The sequence below is a fragment of the Eublepharis macularius genome, chromosome 15 (assembly GCF_028583425.1).
Source record: "Eublepharis macularius isolate TG4126 chromosome 15, MPM_Emac_v1.0, whole genome shotgun sequence".
Taxonomy (NCBI): domain Eukaryota; kingdom Metazoa; phylum Chordata; class Lepidosauria; order Squamata; family Eublepharidae; genus Eublepharis; species Eublepharis macularius.
Genome location: NC_072804.1, coordinates 37,489,645 through 37,510,679, shown reverse-complemented (window position 1 = coordinate 37,510,679; position 21,035 = coordinate 37,489,645). Strand labels below are relative to the sequence as shown.

At 46.1% G+C, this 21,035-nt stretch overlaps 1 protein-coding gene across 1 annotated transcript; it reads left to right on the top strand.

The window, feature by feature from the left end:
• The first annotated feature begins 35 nt into the window (after nucleotides 1-35).
• On the top strand, nucleotides 36-19,547 carry YARS1 (tyrosyl-tRNA synthetase 1). Its single transcript, XM_054999611.1, has 14 exons — nucleotides 36-116; nucleotides 928-1,024; nucleotides 6,185-6,331; nucleotides 7,392-7,567; nucleotides 8,721-8,850; nucleotides 9,371-9,451; nucleotides 9,876-9,968; nucleotides 12,897-13,032; nucleotides 13,459-13,544; nucleotides 14,352-14,487; nucleotides 15,285-15,382; nucleotides 15,535-15,728; nucleotides 15,978-16,119; nucleotides 17,861-19,547. Exons 2-14 carry the CDS (start codon nucleotides 968-970, stop codon nucleotides 17,969-17,971), a joined length of 1,587 nt encoding a protein of 528 aa, XP_054855586.1. The 5' UTR covers nucleotides 36-116; nucleotides 928-967; the 3' UTR covers nucleotides 17,972-19,547.
• Nucleotides 19,548-21,035: the final 1,488 nt, after the last annotated feature.

The window sequence follows — 21,035 nt, the reverse complement described above, 5'->3', positions numbered from 1 at the left end:
ATACCGATCGAGGCTCTCGGCGCTCGATTAGGTAGGCGAGAAGCAGGTGTCGCCGCTTGGCTGGGCAGCAGAGCGCCGAGACGGAGGAAGCTGATGCAACCCCGCCAAGCCGGTCGGTAAGTAGAGGGCGAGGCGGCGGGGAGCGCCCCCAACCTCGAAGGGGGAGAGGAGGGGGCTGAGTGGAAAGGGGCTCCGCGTTTCGGCTCCTCGGGATCCCCTTTCCCCTGCCATGGCCTAGCCTGGCCTATGGGATGCTGCTAAGAGGCTGCTTCGTCTGTGGGAGAAAGGGAAGGCCTTGTGGGGGGGGGGGGCGGCCTAGCAGCCCTCCCTCCACTTCCTCAGAAGGAGCCCTGAGGGAGTCTCTCCCGCTCTGATTTAAGGGGGGAGGTTGAGTGAGTCTCCGGGTGCAGGGGGGCTCTGGCAATCCACATTCCTTTACTTACCCTCAAGCTGCGTATCGGGGGTGTTGTTATTATTACAACTGTGCCTATATACTGCTCTTCTAGACAGATTAGTGCCCCACTCAGAACTGTGAAAAAGGTCAGTGCTATTATTATCCCCACAATACAGCTGGCACTGTGAGGAGTGGCTTACCCAAAGCCACCTGCTGAGATCTTGGCCGGAGTGGGATTCGAACCTGCAGAGTGCTGATTTGTATCCCAGCCACTTTCGCACTATTCTACAGCAGCATATGTGCTGCTGATGCTGTAGCTGGGATCCTCGTCTGCTGCTTCCCCTTATACAGACCCAATGAAAGTATAATAGAAAAGCCAATCCTTGACCATGTTCCTTTGGGCTCCTATTGTGCCCCTCATGGCCCTAATATTTCATGAGGGTTGGCCTGGGGTGGGGAAGAGAGTCTGGGCCTTTTTTGCTCTATGAAGTTGGCTGTTCTTTGTGACCAGTGCCTAATTGGTTCCTTTTCAGTCCCCTGGCTCTTGTGGGTTGGTGAGCACCTGCTGGCACCATGGGGCTTGAGCTGACACCACAGGAGAAGTATCATCTGATCACCCGGAATTTGCAGGTACTTTGGCCAGAAGGGCTAAATGGAAGGCTGATGTATGTTCCATAGGCAACATAGTGGTGCTGAAGCAGTCTGGTTCATTTTATACATTACAAAGCCAACATGTCTCCCACATGAACTTCCAACAGAGATGTTCTGGAAGTTGCCCACTGAGAATTTAATTCCCAACAACTTATAGGGAGAGCCTCTCCATCTATGCTGTTTTCCTGACCAGTAAAGGCCTTGGGGAGCTGCTCTTTGTCCATTGGGAGAACTTACCTGTGTGATGGTTTCATGTAAGTTTCAGCAGTAAGGTAAATAGCAACCCACCCCGGGCAGTTTCAGGTTGAGTAAATAATGCTTGGGGAGGGAGGGGGTGTTCAATCCCTTTTCTCCACATGTCTCATTCAGATTCCAGACTAGGCCATTGGGTGCCTGAGAACTGAGTTCCCAGCACAGATGTTTAGCTGAAGATCTGATCCAAAGGCTTTGTAGTAGTTACATATCTGTGATGAGCACTCTGAAATGTGTGACTCATCCCTGTTTGTGTACTCCTGCACCCCAGAATAAACCACTGTCCACCTAAGATCCATGTTTATCAATGAGACACTATTCCCTGCATTAGATGTTCTAGCATCATGTCTGGCTTGATGCTTCCTTTTCAGATCTAAAGCATTTATTAAGACTAATGAACATTCTGTACGATAGCCATGTTAGTCTGCTTTGGCACCAGCAAAACAAAAAAGGAAGTCTTAAAGACTAACAGACGTCGTAATAGAAGTTTTCATTGGCTAGTGCCTGCTTTATCAGAAGACTTAAGTGACACTTAAGTCCACTTCTAAAGCATATGCAAAATGTGTGGGATTAAAGGGCCTTGAAATGCAAGAACTACATCCTGTGATAAGCACAATGACAGTTTACAACTGAAGTAATTGGCAATAAAGCAACCTTCCTGGTTTTGCTGTGCTGTTTTCTTATTTGTCATGGGAGAAAGAAGCTTGGTCCCAATTGACTGCATTCATTTAGCGCTCAATCAAACCTACTGATGAGTTCTAGTTCAGCAATTTCACGCATGAGCCTCTTCTTAAAATTCCTTTGAAAAACTATGGTTTTCAAGTCAGCAGGAGATAGCCCTGAGAATCTGAAATATCCCCCACTGATTTCTGAATGCTGCCATTTTGATGTCAAATTTTTGTCTATCTACTTCTAATTACTGCTGAATGGTTGATTAACTGCAAGCTTTTATGATTCCAAAGTGAATGCTTTTTCTTTGGTGCATCTTAAAATCTGTTCTGAGCCCAGTTGCATCTAATCTAAGCAATTCTGTAGTGTTCTCAATTCTTAAAAGACTCAAACTGCAGGCCTGTGGGTTTTCCATTATGCCCACTTTTCTTTCCCATCTCCCCAAATTTTGTACTGAGCATGTGGGGAACTCAAAAGCTTGCTCAGTATTTTGTCATTTGGCTATCAAAAGTACTGCACTGCTGTTATCTCATATACAGGTTGGTTGCATACAGAGTTGTTCACAACAGGCATGCATCTGGCTTGCTTGCTGTTCTTGTTCTCTCCCTCCTGTCATACACGATGTTTGCTTGAAAGTTGATTTCAGAAGCCTTCTGTCAGATTCCAATTTGCCATGCCTCCTGAAGGTGAGCACCTGGACAAATTGGAATTTGTCTCTTCCACGCAAAGAAAAAAACTCTAGCAACCCAGATGCTCACACTTAAATGACATAGCAAATTGGAATTTGAAGGCTTCCAAAGCCAAGAAGGCTTCAGTCTTGCTTCAGATAAGGAGAGGAAGGGGTGTGCAAACACACCAGCAAGTCACACTCATCCTTGTCAATAGCAAATAGATGTCTGTACACAGCTGCCTTAGAAATGTCACAAGGCAACTAGCAGATTTTCAGTGCAATCATAAAAAGACCTACCCCCGTCTAAGTCCAAATTGCACTGTTTGTGTTGGAATCGGAGTCTTATTATGGATGACTCTTGTCTGGTTAGTCAGAATATAGTCATGCCCTTGAAAAGTGATAGGCTGCATCCAACATCATTGAATATTGTGCTGTCATTGCACTGTATCAGTCATTCATATGTGGTTTGTCTGTGTTGTCTAGCCCATCCAGCTAGAAATGCTTGCCGTAGTGTAGCGGCAGTGGAGAATCCATTGATGTGTGGATGCAGCTATTGACTTCTAGTTAAATTCCCATAACAGAGCATTAATCTCCTGGCAAAACGTACCCCCGACAATGTAGCTAGTGTTTTGTGAGTATAATACACGAGTGAACACTGCATCCACTGTACCTTTAATGAACACCACGCTCTAACATCTTTAACACTAACTTAAAGAACATAACACCAATTGTTAATTCTACATATAATTATAGAAAAGAGCAAGAGTCCAGTAGCACCTATAAGACTAACAAAATTTGTGATAGGGAATGAGCTTTCGTGAGTCAGAAGTGAGCTGTGGCTCACAAAAGCTCATTCCCTACCACAAATTTTATTAGTGTTATAGGTGCTGCTGGACTCTTGCTCTTTTCTACTGCTACAGAGAGTCTAAAACGGCTACATATTATTATAACGTAAAGAGAGTCCATTTACTCCTTACCAGCTGTAGGTATACCAGAGATGGAGTTTTGTTAATTAAGAAGCTGTTTTTTTTAGTTCAGAGCTGCCATATTTATGTTTTCCAAAGATTACTTTGTACTGAATTTAATCTCTTTGACCCCCTACTATATTTCTCATTCAGGTTCACATCCTTCACTAATCATTTATCTTATAACTTTCATACAAGATTATTTTACACAGATAAATCAAGTCATGTATATAATTAATACATTTTTGCTACTCTTGTATCAAAATGATGATTTCAGATTTCACATACCTGTAAATATCTGTTGGCTGCTAGGCAATAAAACATTCCTTTGACCAATATCTTCTTTTCCGTCCTTGCCTGAGCCCTTCTCACTATTTTTCCAGATGCTTCTTCCATCTGGACTGAACTTGTAACTAAATGTTCAGTATATCTATTGGTATAAACCAGACCATCTCTGAACTATGTCAAGGCTATACGAATCTGAGGCTCCTTCATTCTTTGTTCAGCATTTCTAAGTATTTACTGAAACCTACCTTTCCCAACTTTCGGCCTGTGGAATTGCTCCGGTTGTCGTGACCAGCCAGAACCAGCAATTGCTCTCCATGACTTTTAGCTCAATCTGTGATGATCTGTTCTGTCCAAGTCATTTGTGTAATTAGTATTTTCCTCTGGCTTGGGAAAGTGTCTGAGAGGTGGAAGAACTGGGTTGCTTATCTTGCTCCTGCCCTTGAAAATGTTAGGATGGTGTTTTTCTGTTAGAAGTGAGATTATTCCTTGTGGCTGTTGTCCTTGAGCGACTTGCCTTTGATAACATTTCACAGGGCTTTATTTTATTAGTAGTTTGTTCTCATGTAATCCCCAGCCCTCTTGTCACCTCATGTTTAGTGTTTCCAGTTTAAATTGTATTTATTTCACTTCATTTACATACCATCTGTCTCTTCCATGTGGACCCAAAGTGGGTCCATCATTCTCCTCTCCACCATTTCCCCCCTCACAACAACCCTATGAGGTAGGTTAGGCTGAGAGTGCATGATGGGCCCAAGGTCACCCAATGAGCTTCTGTGGCAGGGTGGGGAATTGAACCTGGGTCTCCCAGATCCTAGTCTGCCACTCTAGCCACTAGGAAATGGGAAAAGCAGTCTGAACAGTTTTAGAAAGATATGCTAAGCCAAATGAGGGCTTTTTGGTAAATGATAATAGACTAGCAATATGGCCCATAGTGTGGAAAAATGCAGCGAGCTTTAGAAAACTGATTTGGCACGCCCCCGCTGCAGGGCCTTGGGAGGACTGCACTGCTACGCTGGGCCTCCCAGCCATCTCCACGGCCCCTCAGAGGCAGGTGTAGGGTGGCCAGGTCCCCTTACCCCTTTGGGCCAAATTGGGCTGCTACAGAGTGCGGGAGGGCTGCCAGGGTGGTGCCATTTGCCCTAGAGTGCTCCTGCGCTCCACAGTGGGCCAAATCGGACCCATTTCAGGCCAAATCGGGCCGCTGTGGAGCCTGGGAGTGCTGCTTGGGTGGCGCAACAGGCCCTGGAGCACTCCTGTTCTCTGCAGTTGGCTGAATCAGGCTGCTGTGGAGCCTGGGAGCGCTATTGGGGCAGTGAAACAGGCCCTGGAGTGCTCCTGTGCTCCATAGCAGCATGATTCGGCCTGAAACGAGCCTGATTCAGGTAGTGGCTCACTGAGACTCAGCTCAGGCAGCAGCCTGGGAACGCTGCTGGGGCAGCACAATGGGCCTTGGCGCTCTCCTGCGGTCTGCAGCAGGCCAAATTGGGCCCTATTCCAGCCACTATGGAGCCCGGGAGTGCTGCAGGGGCAGCACAATGGTCCCTGAAGTGCTCCTATGTTCCATAGTGGCCTGATTTGGCCCAGAATGGGCGTGATTCAGGCCATTGCGGAGCCTGGGAGTGCTGCTGGGGCGCAGCACAAAGGGCCCTGGAGTGCTCCTGCACTCCACAGCGGGCCGATTCAACCCCAATTTAGGCCGCTGCAGAGCTCAGGAGCGCTGTCAGGGCAGCGCAAGGAGCTGTGGAGTGCTTCTGCGCTCCACAGTGGCCCAGTTCTGCCCCAGTTTGGCCCAAATCAGGCCACTGCAGAGCCTGGGTGTGCTCCACAGCAGGTGTGCTCTGCAGCAGGTATTTGAACAGGTATTCAAATAGGAATAAACAGAGGGATCCCTCTCTTGGTACTGGAAGGTTTAGAGACTCAGCTCAAGGCCACTGACCTTTTCTTTGCTAAAAACCAGCTTCTGTTTTTTATTCCTATTTGAATACCTGTTCAGAGACAGGAAATGCCTCTGTGAGACATCACTGTACAAGTTTGTCTGCTGTGATTATTCATTGAGAGTGATTAAAAAATCCAGACCTACATGATAGTGAATTACCCGCTTCCTTAGGAAGCTAGATGGGGCAGTAAATTGCGCAGCCTTGGCCTCCCAGAAAACTTTAATGGCACACAACTTGAGAGTTAGTGTGGATGCAAGCCTTACTCAACACGTTCTTCAAATATTTTCATATTCAGGACACCTACTTCATCAGGTATTGCCCTTGACTGCAAAGATGCTGAATTTGTCTCTTTTTGCAGGAGGTTCTTGGAGAGGATAAGCTGAAGGCCATCTTGAAGGAGCGTGAGCTGAAGATCTATTGGGGCACAGCCACAACGGGGAAGCCTCACATAGCTTACTTTGTGCCTATGTCCAAGATTGCAGACTTTCTCAAAGCTGGATGTGAGGTAGGGATGGGCTTAGGTCTTAGATTTGGCTCCTTGGTTTTTGACAAGTAGCAGAATGATAGGAGGTCTTGCAGCATTTCAGAATCCTGAGTTCAGTGCTTCTTTGCACTCCATGATACAGTGCGTAATTGCAGCATCTACACTCATTCACCAGGATTCCTGCCAGTTGAGATGCAGTCACCCAGTGCCAAGGAATGGAGGTGGTGCTTGCTGTCCCAGTGTGTTTTGTTCCTCAGAAGTAAACGGAAAGGGTGTGCAACTGGGGACATAGTGGTTTGGGGGACAGACCTACAAGTATATTTATTTGGAAGGGTCTTGGGTGTTAGGCTGTCTGTATCTCATACCTGGATGAACATTGATGAAACAAAGATTGTGTTATGTCCTGAGGGAGAAATGGAGAATTCTGGCTGTGAGGCCAGGTACATTGTGGGTGCTGTCTTAGGCACACATTGCTTGGAAATATGAAGCCATTAGGGACTGACTTCCAGTAAATGTGGTTTCAGATGAGGTATGTGATCTCTTTTTCCTCCTTTATTCCCATCGTGCTCCTGAGTGTTTATTCACATGCCGTTGCTGTCATTAAGGTGTACAGACGTTGGATGTAAATGCCTTTTGGCCTCTTAAGAGCCTCTTGGAGGAAGGGACAGAGTCAGAACTTCTGAGGCAGAGGTTCTCAAATGTTTTGAAGCAGGGCTCCACTTCTAAATTTGTTCTTTTTCAGGACCCACTTGCAAAGTAATTCTGTGCTGTTTTCACCCCTCCCCAGTGTAAAATGCAGTCAACACAAAACAAGTTTAATTGTGAAACATGTAAAATAAAATATACAAGATTAGAGAGAACCAGGCTGTATTTGAGGGTCATTATAATGTGGAGACTCCCAAGTTAGCCGTAGATGCCCCACACGCCAGAACCGCCTCTTCCAGCTCATACTATTCCTCCTCCTTCCTCCCTCCTTGCCTCCTCACCCACCTGCAAAAAGTGATCTTTGGTTCCCAGTCCATAGTTTGGGAACTACAGAGCTCCTGGACCACAAACTCATGCATGCTGATCTCAACCCTAGGTGACGATCCTATTTGCTGATCTCCATGCCTACCTGGACAACATGAAGGCCCCCTGGGAGCTTCTGGAGCTGCGTACCCAGTATTATGAGAGCGTGATCAAGGCTATGCTGGAGAGCATTGGAGTGCCTCTCGAGAAGCTCCGATTCGTCCGTGGGACTGACTATCAGCTCAGCAAGTTAGTCTGATTTGCGAGGACGATGGTGGGTGGGAGACTTCAAGAAATAATGCTTTCTTTAGCACAGTGAAATGCCAGAAAAAGGTCCTGTCCCTTTAGCAGGTGTGTTATTTAAGCAGTCCCTGTTTTTTACCTCCCTAACATCAAAAGCTTATCCTGCTCATTTCTACACATTAAGCCTTTGTTAAAGGGGTAGGATGCTTTTTTCTAGGCCTGTTGGCAACCCTAGGCAGTGTTCATCCGAGAGATCTACAGGCAGCATTTAAATTTATATCATCTTACAGTCCAGTGTCTTGAGCATGAACCCATGTCTGACATGGGTTGGACTAGATGACCCTAGAGGTACCTTTCAACCCTATGATTCTATGATTACATTAACAAGACTCATGTGCTCCTGACTCCCCTTGAGAAAACAGGAAAACCTAATGCTGAGGTCTACTGGTCAAACCATGGCTTAACCATTGTCCTGGGCCAGTGAGTTTCCTAAGGCAACTGAGTAAGCTATGTGACTGTCCTTGAATTTGAACGTGGGTTTCCCACATCTCAGTGCAATGCTCTACCCATTAGACTGAGTTATCTTTTAGCTTAATGCAGAGTCTGGGAAGATTTAATGAGGCGTCACTCCTTTTCAGCAATATGGTGGTAGGAATGGAAATTAAACAAGAGATCCTTGCAAGACTTTGCTCAGCTCATTCCCATAATTGCAAGGTAGTTAGATGTCAGCTTTCAGCTTTGGCCCAGGCAGCTGCTATCTGCTCTTCTGATTGGATGCTGCAATGTGCAGCTGTGGATAGAAAGTTACCCAGGTACAGGAAGTTGTTCTGGGCCAACCCCAAACTTCATTGTAGGAAACTTGCCCACGTAGACTGCACGTCCCAAGATGGTCCTGCAGGCATCCAGCCTGCCATAGGTTTGGGGGATTAGCACAGGCTGTGGTCATTGGCTTCAACAGCCTGGAATGGCACACCCATTTACATGGGGGGGGGGGGTTGTTGGTTGTGCCATAAGTGAGCACAGATTTACCAGGCTTTGAAGGCCATGTGATACTTAGGGAAGGCAGTGGCACATCTGTAAAAGCTTTACTCTCTGATGTGCCGTTGGCTAGGCTTCGCGCTTCCGCTTCCTCCACCACATCCCTGTTTTTCTTGCTCAGGGAGTACACGCTGGATGTTTACCGTCTGTCCTCTGTTGTCACCCAGCATGATGCTAAGAAAGCAGGTGCAGAGGTGGTGAAGCAAGTGGAGCATCCGCTACTAAGTGGCCTCCTCTATCCAGGCCTGCAGGTAGGTCAGGGAGTGGGGGAGCAGGGGAGAAAAGCTTTTTCACTCCGAGACTATATCTAGGAGTGGATGTCCTAGAAACCACAAGGCAGTGTGTGGGTTGAGGCAGTTCATGGAATTCTTCCCCTGGAGGAAAAAAAGAAACACAAGGGGAAAATATTTGGCAGATACAACCAAACGCACAGAGTGCTTGTGGCAAGTATTCCTTTGTGTACTTGGGGTGACAGAGGAAGAACTAGTGTTTGCTTCATTTGGCCTTGAACCTTTGGGATGAAGGCAACATAAAAAGTCTAACTAGAAAATCAATATGTGTGAACCAGAAGGCATTTGATGAAATGAAGTGTGCAGTGAGCCGACAGTGAATGAAAGGAGTATCTGTTTTCTTCATAGTTAACCTCTGGAACTTGCTGCCATGAGACAAGGGGGCAGCTGGGGGTAAAATTTGGGTTTATAGATAAGCATTTCTCTATCTGAAATCAGTTGGTATATAGAAAATAGGCCTTCAATATGTGTATCTCTGCAGGCACTGGACGAAGAGTACTTGAAAGTTGACGCACAGTTTGGAGGAGTGGACCAGAGAAAAATTTTCACCTTTGCGGAAAAGGTTGGCACCGAGGCTCAGCTGCTCTGTGCAGCTGTTCTTTTGACCTGTCCTTGCCAGCTAATCACGGCTCAGTGTCTTTTGGCTGTCTGTTCTGGCCCAGGGTTGGCTCAAGCCATCCTGATCCTCAAGGCTGAAAATCCAAAAGGCAGCTTGCCCTCCCTCTTTCTTCTTCCCACCTCTGATTCAATTGGGGCAGTCCTGCTGGGAAAGACGTTCTGGGCAAGCCCCCGTTGAAATGAATGGGTGCTGAGCAAGATCGGGTTAGGGGAGCCCCGTGTGAGAGAGATGACTTTTGAGATGGGGGGTACTCTGCAGGCAGTTGCTTCCCCTTCTATTGAAGAGGGTCCCTTCCCTCTATGTGAGCTTCTGTGCCCATATCTAGCAGCCCCTAACCTTGCTTGTGTTATGCTGCCCTCTTCTTTAGTGCCTTCCTTCCCTGAGCTATGCCAAACGCATCCATCTGATGAATCCCATGGTGCCCGGGCTGACTGGCAGCAAGATGAGCTCTTCAGAGGAGGTTGGTTCCTAAACTTGGCTGTTGGTTGTGGCAGCCAAATCCTGCAGGGAAGAAATCTTAAAACGGGGTGGGTGCTGGGTTGAATTCTCTAAGGCTGGGAAACCCAGGTAGCATTTAAATAAAAATGCCGCCACCATGACTATACTGGCAATTTTGAGAATCATACAGTGCTTGGGATTGCATGGGGAGGGGGAGTGGTAGAAGAGAGGACTGTCCTCTCTGAACTCTCTCACACACCCCAGGGCTAGCTGGGTGCCATCTTGCCCTGCTACTCCCCCAAGCCCCTGCAGACACTATCCCTACCACTTCAACCCAGGGCGAGTAACACTGGGCTACCTTTTCTGAGCTGGGGAGCCATGAACAGGTGCGAGGTGGAGGTTATTTGCTGGTTGCCCTGAGGGTTTTGGTAGCCTGCCTAGAACAGTGGCCCTTGCTGCGTCAGTTGTTCTGACTGCTGACTGAACCATACTTAGTGGTCTGGGGCAAAAGTAAGTCTAATTAAGTTACAAGAGGGCAGATCTGGGGCAAACTTTAGGGCACACTTCCTTACAATAGGAGCAGTTTGACAGTGGAACCCGTTTACTGGTATGTGTGTGAAAGGGAGACTGTCCTTCACTAAAGAGTTTTGAAACTGAGGCTGGATAGCCATCTCTCAGGGATGCTCTAGCTTTGGATTTCCTGCCCTGAGCAGGGCGAGGCTGGGGCTAGATGGCTTAAAAAGAACCCCCTTTTCACTCTGATTCTCCTGATTCCATATTGCTGTGTCTATTGACTGATTTGTTTTAAAATCCATTAAAATGTGCCTACCTGCATACATTGTATCCGGATAAAACAATTACCCTGGGGGTAAAAGCGTACTTTACTTATAGATGATGCATGATATGCAGTTGGCAGCAACACAGAAGAGGCATTCTCTTCTTTCTTTCTTTTTAAAAGTTTTTATTTAATTATGCACATTAATAGTTACAATATTGAGAGTAAGTCATTAAACACTGATAACTAAGAAATTTTCTGTTACATATTAATAATAATTAACATGCCCTTATAACCATGAATTTTCTTACAAATGAGTATTTCAACTTGGATTTCAATTAAAGGTCGATATACTAAATGATAACTTAAATCTTAACCTTATTATAGAGGATTTATATCATAAACATAGACACTTGAACTACTTTGATAATAGATTATTAATAAAAATACTGTTTAAGGAAGATATTTTCAATATATATAATAATGGTTAAATAAGTATTATTATGAAGTCAAACCTTTTACCCATTGATTACAGATATGAATAGAAGAACCAACAACTATAATGTATACTCATTATTGTAACCCTTATAAACCTTGCTAAAGTAACCCCCTCCCCCCTCCCTCTATCCTCTCTTACGTTACTAAATAGAGCTATTTAAATTGGATTAATTAAGTTGCTTAATAACAGTTCTCTATAGCCCAAGAGTAACCTCCTATAGACTATTTGGCCTACTACTACCAACTTGGAGAACTGTAAAGGAGGCCCTGTCTGTGAGCTCCGTTCCCTCCCCACCATGCCTCTAATATGATATTAAATATATGCATTTTACAGTCATAACATTTTACAGGATATTTTAGTTTGCTATCAGCTTGGATTTTAACATTTCAGTCTGTTTTTTCTTTCTTGTTAAATGTGTCTCGCTTGGGTCTTGTTTTCCTTAAAGGGTGAAAACGGATTGAGCATTTTTCTTTTCTGTGACACTCTTTCTCTGATTGAAAAAGTCTCAGTGCCAAGATCTTGCAATAATGTCTTTCCAGCTTCCCGATCTAAAACTTGTTGGATTGTCTCTTGTATTTTGATTTGAAGATGTGTATAATTAGTCCATTTATATTTTATTTGGGCTTTTCTCAATGCTTCTGTTGTAGATCTGAGTTCTTTTCTTTAATATTGTGGATGGCAAGTCTGTAAGTATTTGAATATTTGTCCCTTTGTAGGGGATTGATCCTTTATTTCTTGCTGTTTCTAGTATTTTGCTCCTTGTCTTCCAGTCTGGGCTTGTGGCTAATATGTCTCTTGGTTTATTATACTTTGGATTATTTTGTGAGCCCAGGCAAAAAGCCTTGGTGATTATAGGAGTTGCTTCCTTTTCAAGTTGTAAATGCTGTGACAGCCATGATCCTAAAAAGGGTAGATCTGCATTATCAGATATCTTCTCATCAAAATTTCTGAATTTAAGATTAGATTGTTTTGTCTGGATTTCCAATTGTTATAGTCTTTCTTGTAACTGTTTATTTTCTTGTTGTAAAATGGCTATTTCAGATCGCAGCGAATTGCTTAATATAAGGGCACGATTAGTCTTTTGTGCTACTTTGTCTATAGCCGATTTTATTTCAGCAAGTTGTTCCTCAAAGGGTTGAAAAATAGTTGAGACTTTATTCATAATTTTTTGCTCCAGTTGAGCAAGCATTCTGGCTAGTATCAGGTCTGCTGAGCTAGATAAGTTGGGTAGTTTATTCTTACCCTTGCTGTTTTCAGCAGCCATTTTGGATGTTGCACTTTCCTGAAGCTTTTTTGAAGTGTTTGCCTTCGTTTTTTCCTTCTCAAGGTTTTGTTTGTTCATATTTCTTTATTCACTTTTAAGTTCTGTTATGACGTTTTATTTTGAGGCTTTAGGGTGGGGAGGGACGGAGCTAACTTTCCATGCTTCCTTCTCCCCTGGAGCCGGAGCCACGCCCCCAGGCATTCTCTTCTTCAAGGGACTGGATGGGGGGACTGCCTCTTCTAAGATGGTGAACTTGTGATTGCTAAAATTGCAAGACGTAGTTCTGACTCCTTCAAGTCCTACGGTTTCTCCGCCTCTTAAACGCTGGTGGGCCACCCACCATCCAGAACAAATCTGCATCCTGTGGCCCATTCCAGGAGAATTCCATCCCATTCCTTCTTCTCTTTTCTAGGAGTCCAAGATAGATCTGCTGGATCGTAAGGAGGATGTGAAGAAGAAGCTGAAGAAAGCTTTTTGTGAGCCAGGGAATGTGGAAAACAATGGCGTCTTGTCCTTCATCAAGCACGTGCTTTTCCCACTTAGATCAGGTGATGGATCTCCAGGAGGCAAAAGTAGGGGTGGAACGGGAAGCGATGAGAAGAGTCTGGATTTGTGGACCTTGATATGCTTAAAACAGGTGCTCTTTCACCTGGAGGCCCATCTCTCAATGATTACTGAGATATGGGGCCCTTTTTTGTCTTCCTGCATTCCCTCCCCCCAGGTATTTGTATTCGAGTTCTTTCTGCTAGCCGTGGGGAGGAACAAGGAGGGGTGTTTGAAGGCTGTTCCTGGAAGCCCTCAGTGGCCTCATCCCTGCTACCTGACACTCACCTGATGCTGTGTACATGTTTTAAAGTGTTTTTTCAGCAGAGAGAGAAGCTTGCTTTAAAAAAAAAAAGTTGAGATTTTGTGAATTGTTGGATACTATATGTGTTTTAATATGGATCTCGTCTCTTTTTCTTTGCCACCCACAGAGTTTGTAATCCTGAGAGATGAGAAGTGGGGAGGAAACAAAACCTACATCAGCTATGGGGAGCTAGAGAAGGACTTTGCTGATGAGGTGATGTCCTGGGATTGGTGGTAGAGGCAGCTGCTCTGCTATCAGCTTGCATCTGGGGAGGGGTCCAATCTTTGCTGGATTGGGTGGCTGCGGGGCCAGGAGCAGGGAGGAGCAGAAAGGTTCCCCTGCCTTTCCCTGTTGGCCAGGTGGGTGAGGGCGGGGGTGGAGGGTGGGAGTGGGGACTGGCAACCCTACCTGAGGCCTCAGGGAGGCCCAGCATGGGCCTTGGTTGCTCCCCCGTGCTGGGCCTTCCTGCCTCCCGCAGCAGCCTGCTTGAGTGTGAGCGCGCCTGCGGGTTGGGGGGGGGAGATTAAAAGGTGAGTTGTCGGCAATATGACTCGCCTTTTATATAGTAGTAGAAGAAGATAGCATCATCAGTGTCCATGCAGAATGCAAGGAAATGGGTCCCTGGCCTGAAGACCTTACGATCTAAAATATGCTCAAAGGAAGATGAGGGAGTGAGAAAGGGAAAAATATGCCTTGACTGAGCTTCTTTTAACGATATTTATCTTAACAGCCCCCTTCCACAGGGCTGCCATTCTGGGGAAGGCTCATTAATATGATGGCAGCCCTGATGGTATATGACCCTCATTCATTTCTTTGGCATGTATCATGCAGAAAATTGCTACAGGAACTCACAGTTCAAAGGTGGTTTATATAAAACAAACGGCCATTGGTTTGTTGATCTTAGTAACTGGGAACTGATGAAAGGACATTGAAAATCCAGTGTCCTGTGTGGGAGGAGGAAGGAAATGAGTAAGGAGGAGGAGAGACTAACTAGTTCTCTGTTTCCCTTCCCTGCAACAGGTTGTCCACCCTGGAGACTTGAAGACCTCGGTTGAAGTGGCCCTGAACAAGCTCCTGGACCCCATCAGGGAAAAGTTCAGCAGTGCCCCAATGAAAAAACTGGCCAGCTCCGCATACCCTGATCCCTCCAAAGCTAGTAAGGGCAAAAATACAATTGCAGGTTCCTCCTGCACTGCAGCCTCTTTGGTTGGGAGCAGGAAGCCCTCCCCAAGGCTGCATTCTTCCAGCCGTCTCTTCTTCCCCAGCCATCGAGGAAGTCATGTGTTGAAACACATGATCCCAGAAGTTGATGTGTCAGGATTTGAAGGGGGTTGCTGAACTGCTCACATGGTGTGGCTCACTCCTAGATGCTACCTGGATAGACCTTGCCAAGGGTCCTACCTGCATGGCCAGGTGCCTCTCGCACCCTGAAGAGCTGCCATGTTCTTGCAGTCCTCTCTCTTGGAGGCTGCCCAGTTGTAGCTGGAAGTTTTGAGTCCTTTCTCTAGAGAAAGTGATCAGGTTCTGCTTTTGTAGTTTTACTTCCTATTCTGAAATCCAGTTCTGGGTGCCATTCCAGCCAGACACTATTTTCAAGGATCTGGGTCACTTGCTTCCCCTTCATCTCCCACATTCCCACATTTTAGGGAAAGAGAATTCTTTGTTCCTCACCTCTGTGTGCCTTCCTTTGTTTGTATTCCAGCTTGCCTCTTTTTCCACTTCTGTTTCCTGCCCCCACTCAGCCCCGTCCTTTCTGATCTTGTGTCTATCACCTCCTGTAGTCCCTAGCCTGATACTTTCTGTTCTTATGTTGATCATCTTCTGCAATTCCCAGGTGGTCTCCCACCCAGGTCGCTTCCAAACCTTGAACCTTCAGAACTCTGTTCAAGGCTTCTTCCCTTCTTAGCCATACAACCCCCCTAACAGCTGCTCCCCTTCTTTCCCTGTACACAGAGTCTGTTGTCAAGGGCCCTGCAAAGAACTCTGATCCTGAGGAGGTGGTGCCTTCCCGGGTGGACCTGCGCGTGGGCAAAGTGCTCTCTGTGGAGAAGGTACGTGTGCAGCCACCACTTCGCTCTTCTACCTTGTAAAAATTTCTGGGGTCTTTCTTTGAGCAAACATGGAACTGAAGCAAGTTTGCAATGTTCAGATGTTGCCCTCTGCCCAGTCTCTCTTGCTTGATCTGCTGTTCCCCTGTCCTCAGCATCCTGACGCAGATGCCCTGTATGTAGAGAAGATTGACGTAGGGGAGCCTGAACCGCGGACTGTGGTCAGCGGCCTGGTGGAATTCGTGCCCAGAGAAGAGCTGCAGGACAGGCTGGTGGTGGTGCTGTGTAACTTGAAGCCCCAGAAGATGAGAGGCGTGGAATCCCAGGCCATGCTGCTCTGCGCATGCAGGTGCGCCAAAGAAATGGGGTGGGGTAGAGTGGGGGGAGGACTTATACAGAGAGTGGAAAATAGCAGAACTGTAAATGGACCGGGGGGGACAGCAGATGCTATCTCTGTACACCCCCCGCCCCCAAAACTGCCTTCCTGGCTGGTTCCTTCACTCTACCTATTAGGCAAGTTTGGGTGGTAGGTGAGAAGTGGTGGTGAAACTGGTTCCCCTTTGACCATTCCTGCATCGCTTTTCTTTCTCCTCCTCAGCAATGGGGTGCCTTCCCATATAGAGCCCCTAGATCCCCCAGTGGGCTCCTGCCCTGGGGAGCGTGTGTTTGTGGAGGGCTATGAGAATGGCCAGCCGGATGATGAGCTAAAGCCCAAGAAGAAGGTCTTTGAGAAGCTACAGGTAAGGAGGTCTCTGGGTTTGGACACCTGAGCAGCCAGTGCCTGGTAGGCTTCTGCAGGCCAGGCTATTTCTTGGTGGTTGTTATTGACCGGGGTAATCCTAAGCAATTCTTGTGTAGCATTCACTGTACGGCAGAAGAAAGGATCTTCAGGGTGTGTGGACAGGGACTGCAAAAGTTGGGAATCAAAGTTCAGTCGAGCATTCTGTTGGGAACTCTGCTTCTGGGGAATCCCATGTGATTTTTTTGGTTGTTTTCTAAAACTCATTGACATGAACTTTTACCCCTTGGCAAGATTCTACCTTGAAATCACGATTTAGACACAGTCTTGCAAATTGAGAACAACCACATGGAGATCGATTGTAGTTGTTATAGAGAAGTAAATTCATTCAGACTGCATTTCTGGGGGGAAGTTCACCACAGGATGACAAAATCCAGGTTGTGCATGACAGAAAGGAAGAAACTGCATAAAGCAAAATATGATCTGTGTATGGTTCAAATCCCCCTCTCCTCCTATTTCAGGCACTGAAAACAGTCACACCAACAGGCAGGAGCGGAGCTTGACCCTTTTACTGAATTTGGGCTGAGAGCTCTGCTTTCACCAAGGCCCTGACTCTCCAACCCCTGGGTTCGTCTTTGGGGTATACTCACATCTTAGTCAGTAAATCCAGACACCGCTTGAATAAAATATATTTTTATTTGGTTTTAGAGAGTATTGCAAAGCATGAAAGCACTCAAACAAATTGGCAACAGATATAAAACAGATAACCTTACTGTTGCTAAACTAAAATCTTTCTATCTAAAACTTGAAGAGCTGACTCACTTAAGCTTCTCTGGTTGGCGTCCAATAGCTGTTCATCTTACCTATCTGGTGGCAAGTAGGCCCTCTCTATGCTGAGTTGGTGCAGCATGGAGGCTGGCGAAGGCAAAGAATAAAGAATGGTAGGTCTCTTACATGTACTCAGAAGTCATCTTTTCTTAACCTCAGAACATCACCTGGCGACATGGGAGCCAATCAGGACAAAACAACTAATTGACATTACTGTCATGAGAACAGTCAGAAAGGATAGGTAGAACTTTTCTGAAACTGGTTGCAGATGTTATTGATTTGCCAAGCCAGCATGTTTCAGCGAGGCCAGGGGCCTGCAAACACTTACTACATTGACCTACACTGAACCAGTGTTCGGCCATCATTGTTGGAATCCTGTGTTACGTCCAGCTTCCCTACAACATGTGGGAGCCCTCCTCCCTGCCTATTACCTAAGCAAGGAGCTACAGCTTCCAGTATGAAAAGCACAAATCTACCATTTGTGCTAGAAGCCCAGCTGACCTACTCTCACATTCTCAGACAAGCATACCAAAAAAAAGGGAAAGAATTTTCAGTCTGTGGAAAAGAAGGGCTCATAGTCTGTTCCCTGAAATAGAAGAATAAAATGGCGCACATTTTGTATAATGGGCTTGATTTGAAGGGGAAAACTACAAAGCACTGTTTTCTTGGAGCTGAGCCTTGGTGCGAGGTTTGGAGCACCAAATGGAGACAGTCTTGCATGGGGCTCTTCTTTGCTGTTTTTAAATCCTTTCTTCCAAAATTAGGCCAGGAGGTAGTTCCGGTGACACAGTTAAAGTCAAGGCTCCCCTTGCCCACCCTGGGTGCCTGGGATTGAAACATGATAAGGGGAAACTGGTTCTTGGCCATTTGCTTGTTCCCTAATTGTTATTTCTTCTCTCCCCCCACAAACTCAGGCTGACTTCCAGATCTCTAAGGACTGCACAGCCCAATGGAAGGGGAAGAACTTCATGACCAAACTGGGGAACATTTCATGCAAAACCTTGACGTGTGGCAGCATCCGCTAAGACTCTCCGGCTTCTCCATTCATGTGTTCCCTGCCTCCTGCTGTCCATCGACCACTGTGTCCATTGAATGATCAAGTTACTGTCCATCCATCACCCTCAGCTCTTTCCTGGTGTTCCCAATCCAGGGGAACTTTGCCAAGCCACGTTAGAACTATGGAAATTTACACCTTTGTGGACAGAAACCGGGGAGGGGGTGGGGTGCATAGAGAGAACCCTGTTAAACATATGTATGCCTGAGAAAGATGCTGTTGCTTTATTTTCTGGACTGAAGGAACAAAGGGAAATACCCTCCTTTAAAATATGCTAGGAATGGTTTGGGGCAGGGGGAGTGGAGAAGGAAGGAGGGGAAAACTGTGTGCCCTTGAGTGAGAAAGCCGCAGCTGGAGAGGAGCTGTGTGGTCATCTGTGTTCATTTGTGCTTCAGCCAGGCTATCAAACATCCACTCCCTCTCTCTTTAAACTGCTGCTTCTGCCCAGCTTGGACACAGGCAGGCAAATTAGGGACAGATAAATCTCCCTTTAGCAATGGTTAGAATTCTCCATGATAAAATGCCAAATTCTAAGTAATTTATTATTAACATCAAATCAAATGCCATGCTGCAACCTCTTGTATTTTAGTGGAGCCAAGCTTGGTTTAATAGGGCTTGTTGCCTTCTGGCTTAAGTAGTTTCCAAGAGAGTGGGTAGACCTTTCTATTCGGACCAACCCAAAATATCTTCCAAAACAGTGAGCAGTCTTCTGAATTTGCAGAACTCTTAGGTTCAGAACAAAGGGAAGAGAGCAGGGAGAGGAAAAAATGGTGTTTCTGGATATGGCAAAGAAGTTTGCAGTTCATAGGTCTTGAAGTGGAATGCAGAATGTGCTGTAAAATTATGCCCTGTAATGTAACCGTGGTGGGGACCTGATCTGGATCAGTGCCACGATGCTGGGGAATGGAAAGTTAATTACTCCCTCCTTGTGCTGGAAATGATTTGTCTCCCCCCCCCCCCAATACCCAGGCAGGCTGATTTAAGCACCCCAGTAGGAAAAGATAAGTCTGCCTTCTCATTGGGGAAATGGCACTGGCATTTGAGGCAGGGAGTACCCTTCTCTGTGGCTATGGTCCTTGTCCAGATCTTTCTCCCATCCACTCCTACCCCACTTTTTAAAGTCTGGATTCTCCATGTGGTGTTCATTATAGAAGCATGGTATTACCTGTTGTGCGGACTGCAAGTTTCAACAAGTACTCTAGAGGATGGCAGAAAAGCAGCTTCCACCACCCTGAGTCCCATTTAAAGATCATCCTCCTATGAGTTGAAGAATTCCTCTCCGACCGCTAAATTCAGGTATTCCCAAAAGAGATAAAATTGGCAGGTAGCCATCTTGAGTGTTGCTTGTTCAGACACAGGAAAATGTCTTCCCAAAGTGAAAAGTGCTTGTAATTATTTCTATAAATGTGGTCCCATAGCAAACGAGACAAACATTAAAACACTGACGTTAACAAAGCCGTTTGGGTGACTGTATCTTACAAGAAGACCTAACACAAGATGGCTTGACTCATGACTCAATAAAAGAAGACATGCCCACCAGGTTGCAAGATCTGAGCAAGTCTATTAATTATAGGATGTTTTGGAGGCCTCTCATTCATGGGGTCACCATTGGTCAGAGGTGACTTAATGGGACACAACACTCACTGGGCATCTTCATTTTTCAAGATCATCATCAGTATAAGTTTCATCATCATCCTTGGAGGCTTTTATTTTTTAAAAAAGACTCCAACAACAACAACAAATCCATACATTACAGATAAAATCTGTTGGTGGTTGGGAAAGCACGTGTTTGGCTGCTCTTGACACGGTTGGTAACCTCTCTTAGAATATCTCTCGACAACTATGGGAGGGAGAAACGAGCCTGAGACCATTCTGCATTGAGACTCAACCCTTGTTTGCTAGAGGGGGGAGTGGCTCCTTGGGACAGGCAGGGCTTTCTGTGACTCCAGCCCCCCCCCCATTTGCAGTCTGTCTTTTCCTCCTGTGCCCTCTTATCCTCACCCCCCACTCCCAAAGAAACATGATGCCACAGTCAAGCAGAAAAAGAGACAGCAAGCAGTCTTTAATCATTCATCTTTATAAAGATACTTTTTAAAATTGAGTTTGCCATCCTGTTACTCCTCCCTTTCTCAAAGGTAGTTTTTTTTCCTGTTTTACAATCATGGAAATCAAAGCAAAGGACCCCAGGATTTTCCAAAAGTATATAAATCTGTCATCTAATGTTCCTAGAGAACAGAAAACAAAGGCGCAAAGGGGGTCGGGGGGGAAGGGGAATCAGAGGTGTTTGGTCTCACTTCTAAATGCTTTTATACAGCCCCAAGAGTGTGCCCAAGGCTCTGTTCTGTTCTGTCTCTACTGCCTTCAAAATGGAACCTGGTCTAGAAGAGAAATGGCCTGGCTGGAGGAAAAACCCCTCTTCTGCATGTGACATTCCCATAGCTGCTCTGGCCTCTACCCGGTGGGCTCCTGTCTGACAGCAGGCGACCAAGAATACCTCTTCCTAGGAAAGGGCCCCTGGCAGGGCTTGTATCCTTAGGCACACTTGGTAAGACAGCAGCATCAGCAGCACCAGGGAGAGTTGGAATGCTGAGTTTTTTGGTAGGGCTGCAATCCTAAATTGCGTTTTAAGAGTCTGCCTTTTTCTAGGCACTAGAAGAGAGGGCAGTTTTAAAAACTGGCTGGCTAGTGGGGGAGAGGGAAGGGCCTGAGCAATCTTCCCCAGGCCGACTGCCACTAAATAGTACCAAAAAACAGCAACTTCTGGGGCATTTATCTTTACCCTTTAGAGCAGCGGTCCTCAAACTGTGTTGGGGTACTTGCGGGGTTCCCCAGAAGCTTTTGGGAGATGCCTCTAGGGAAACTTGGGAATCTTAGCCCTGTTTTAAGAAGAGTCCTTCAAAAGGTGTCTCATTGTTACCTCCTGTCTTCAGGAAAAGTTCAAATGTGGACCCCAAATAAGCAATCCTTCCTTCTGCCAGACATTTCAGCCTCGGAGGCAGCAACAGAACTGGATGCATGAAAGCCAGCAGAGGAAG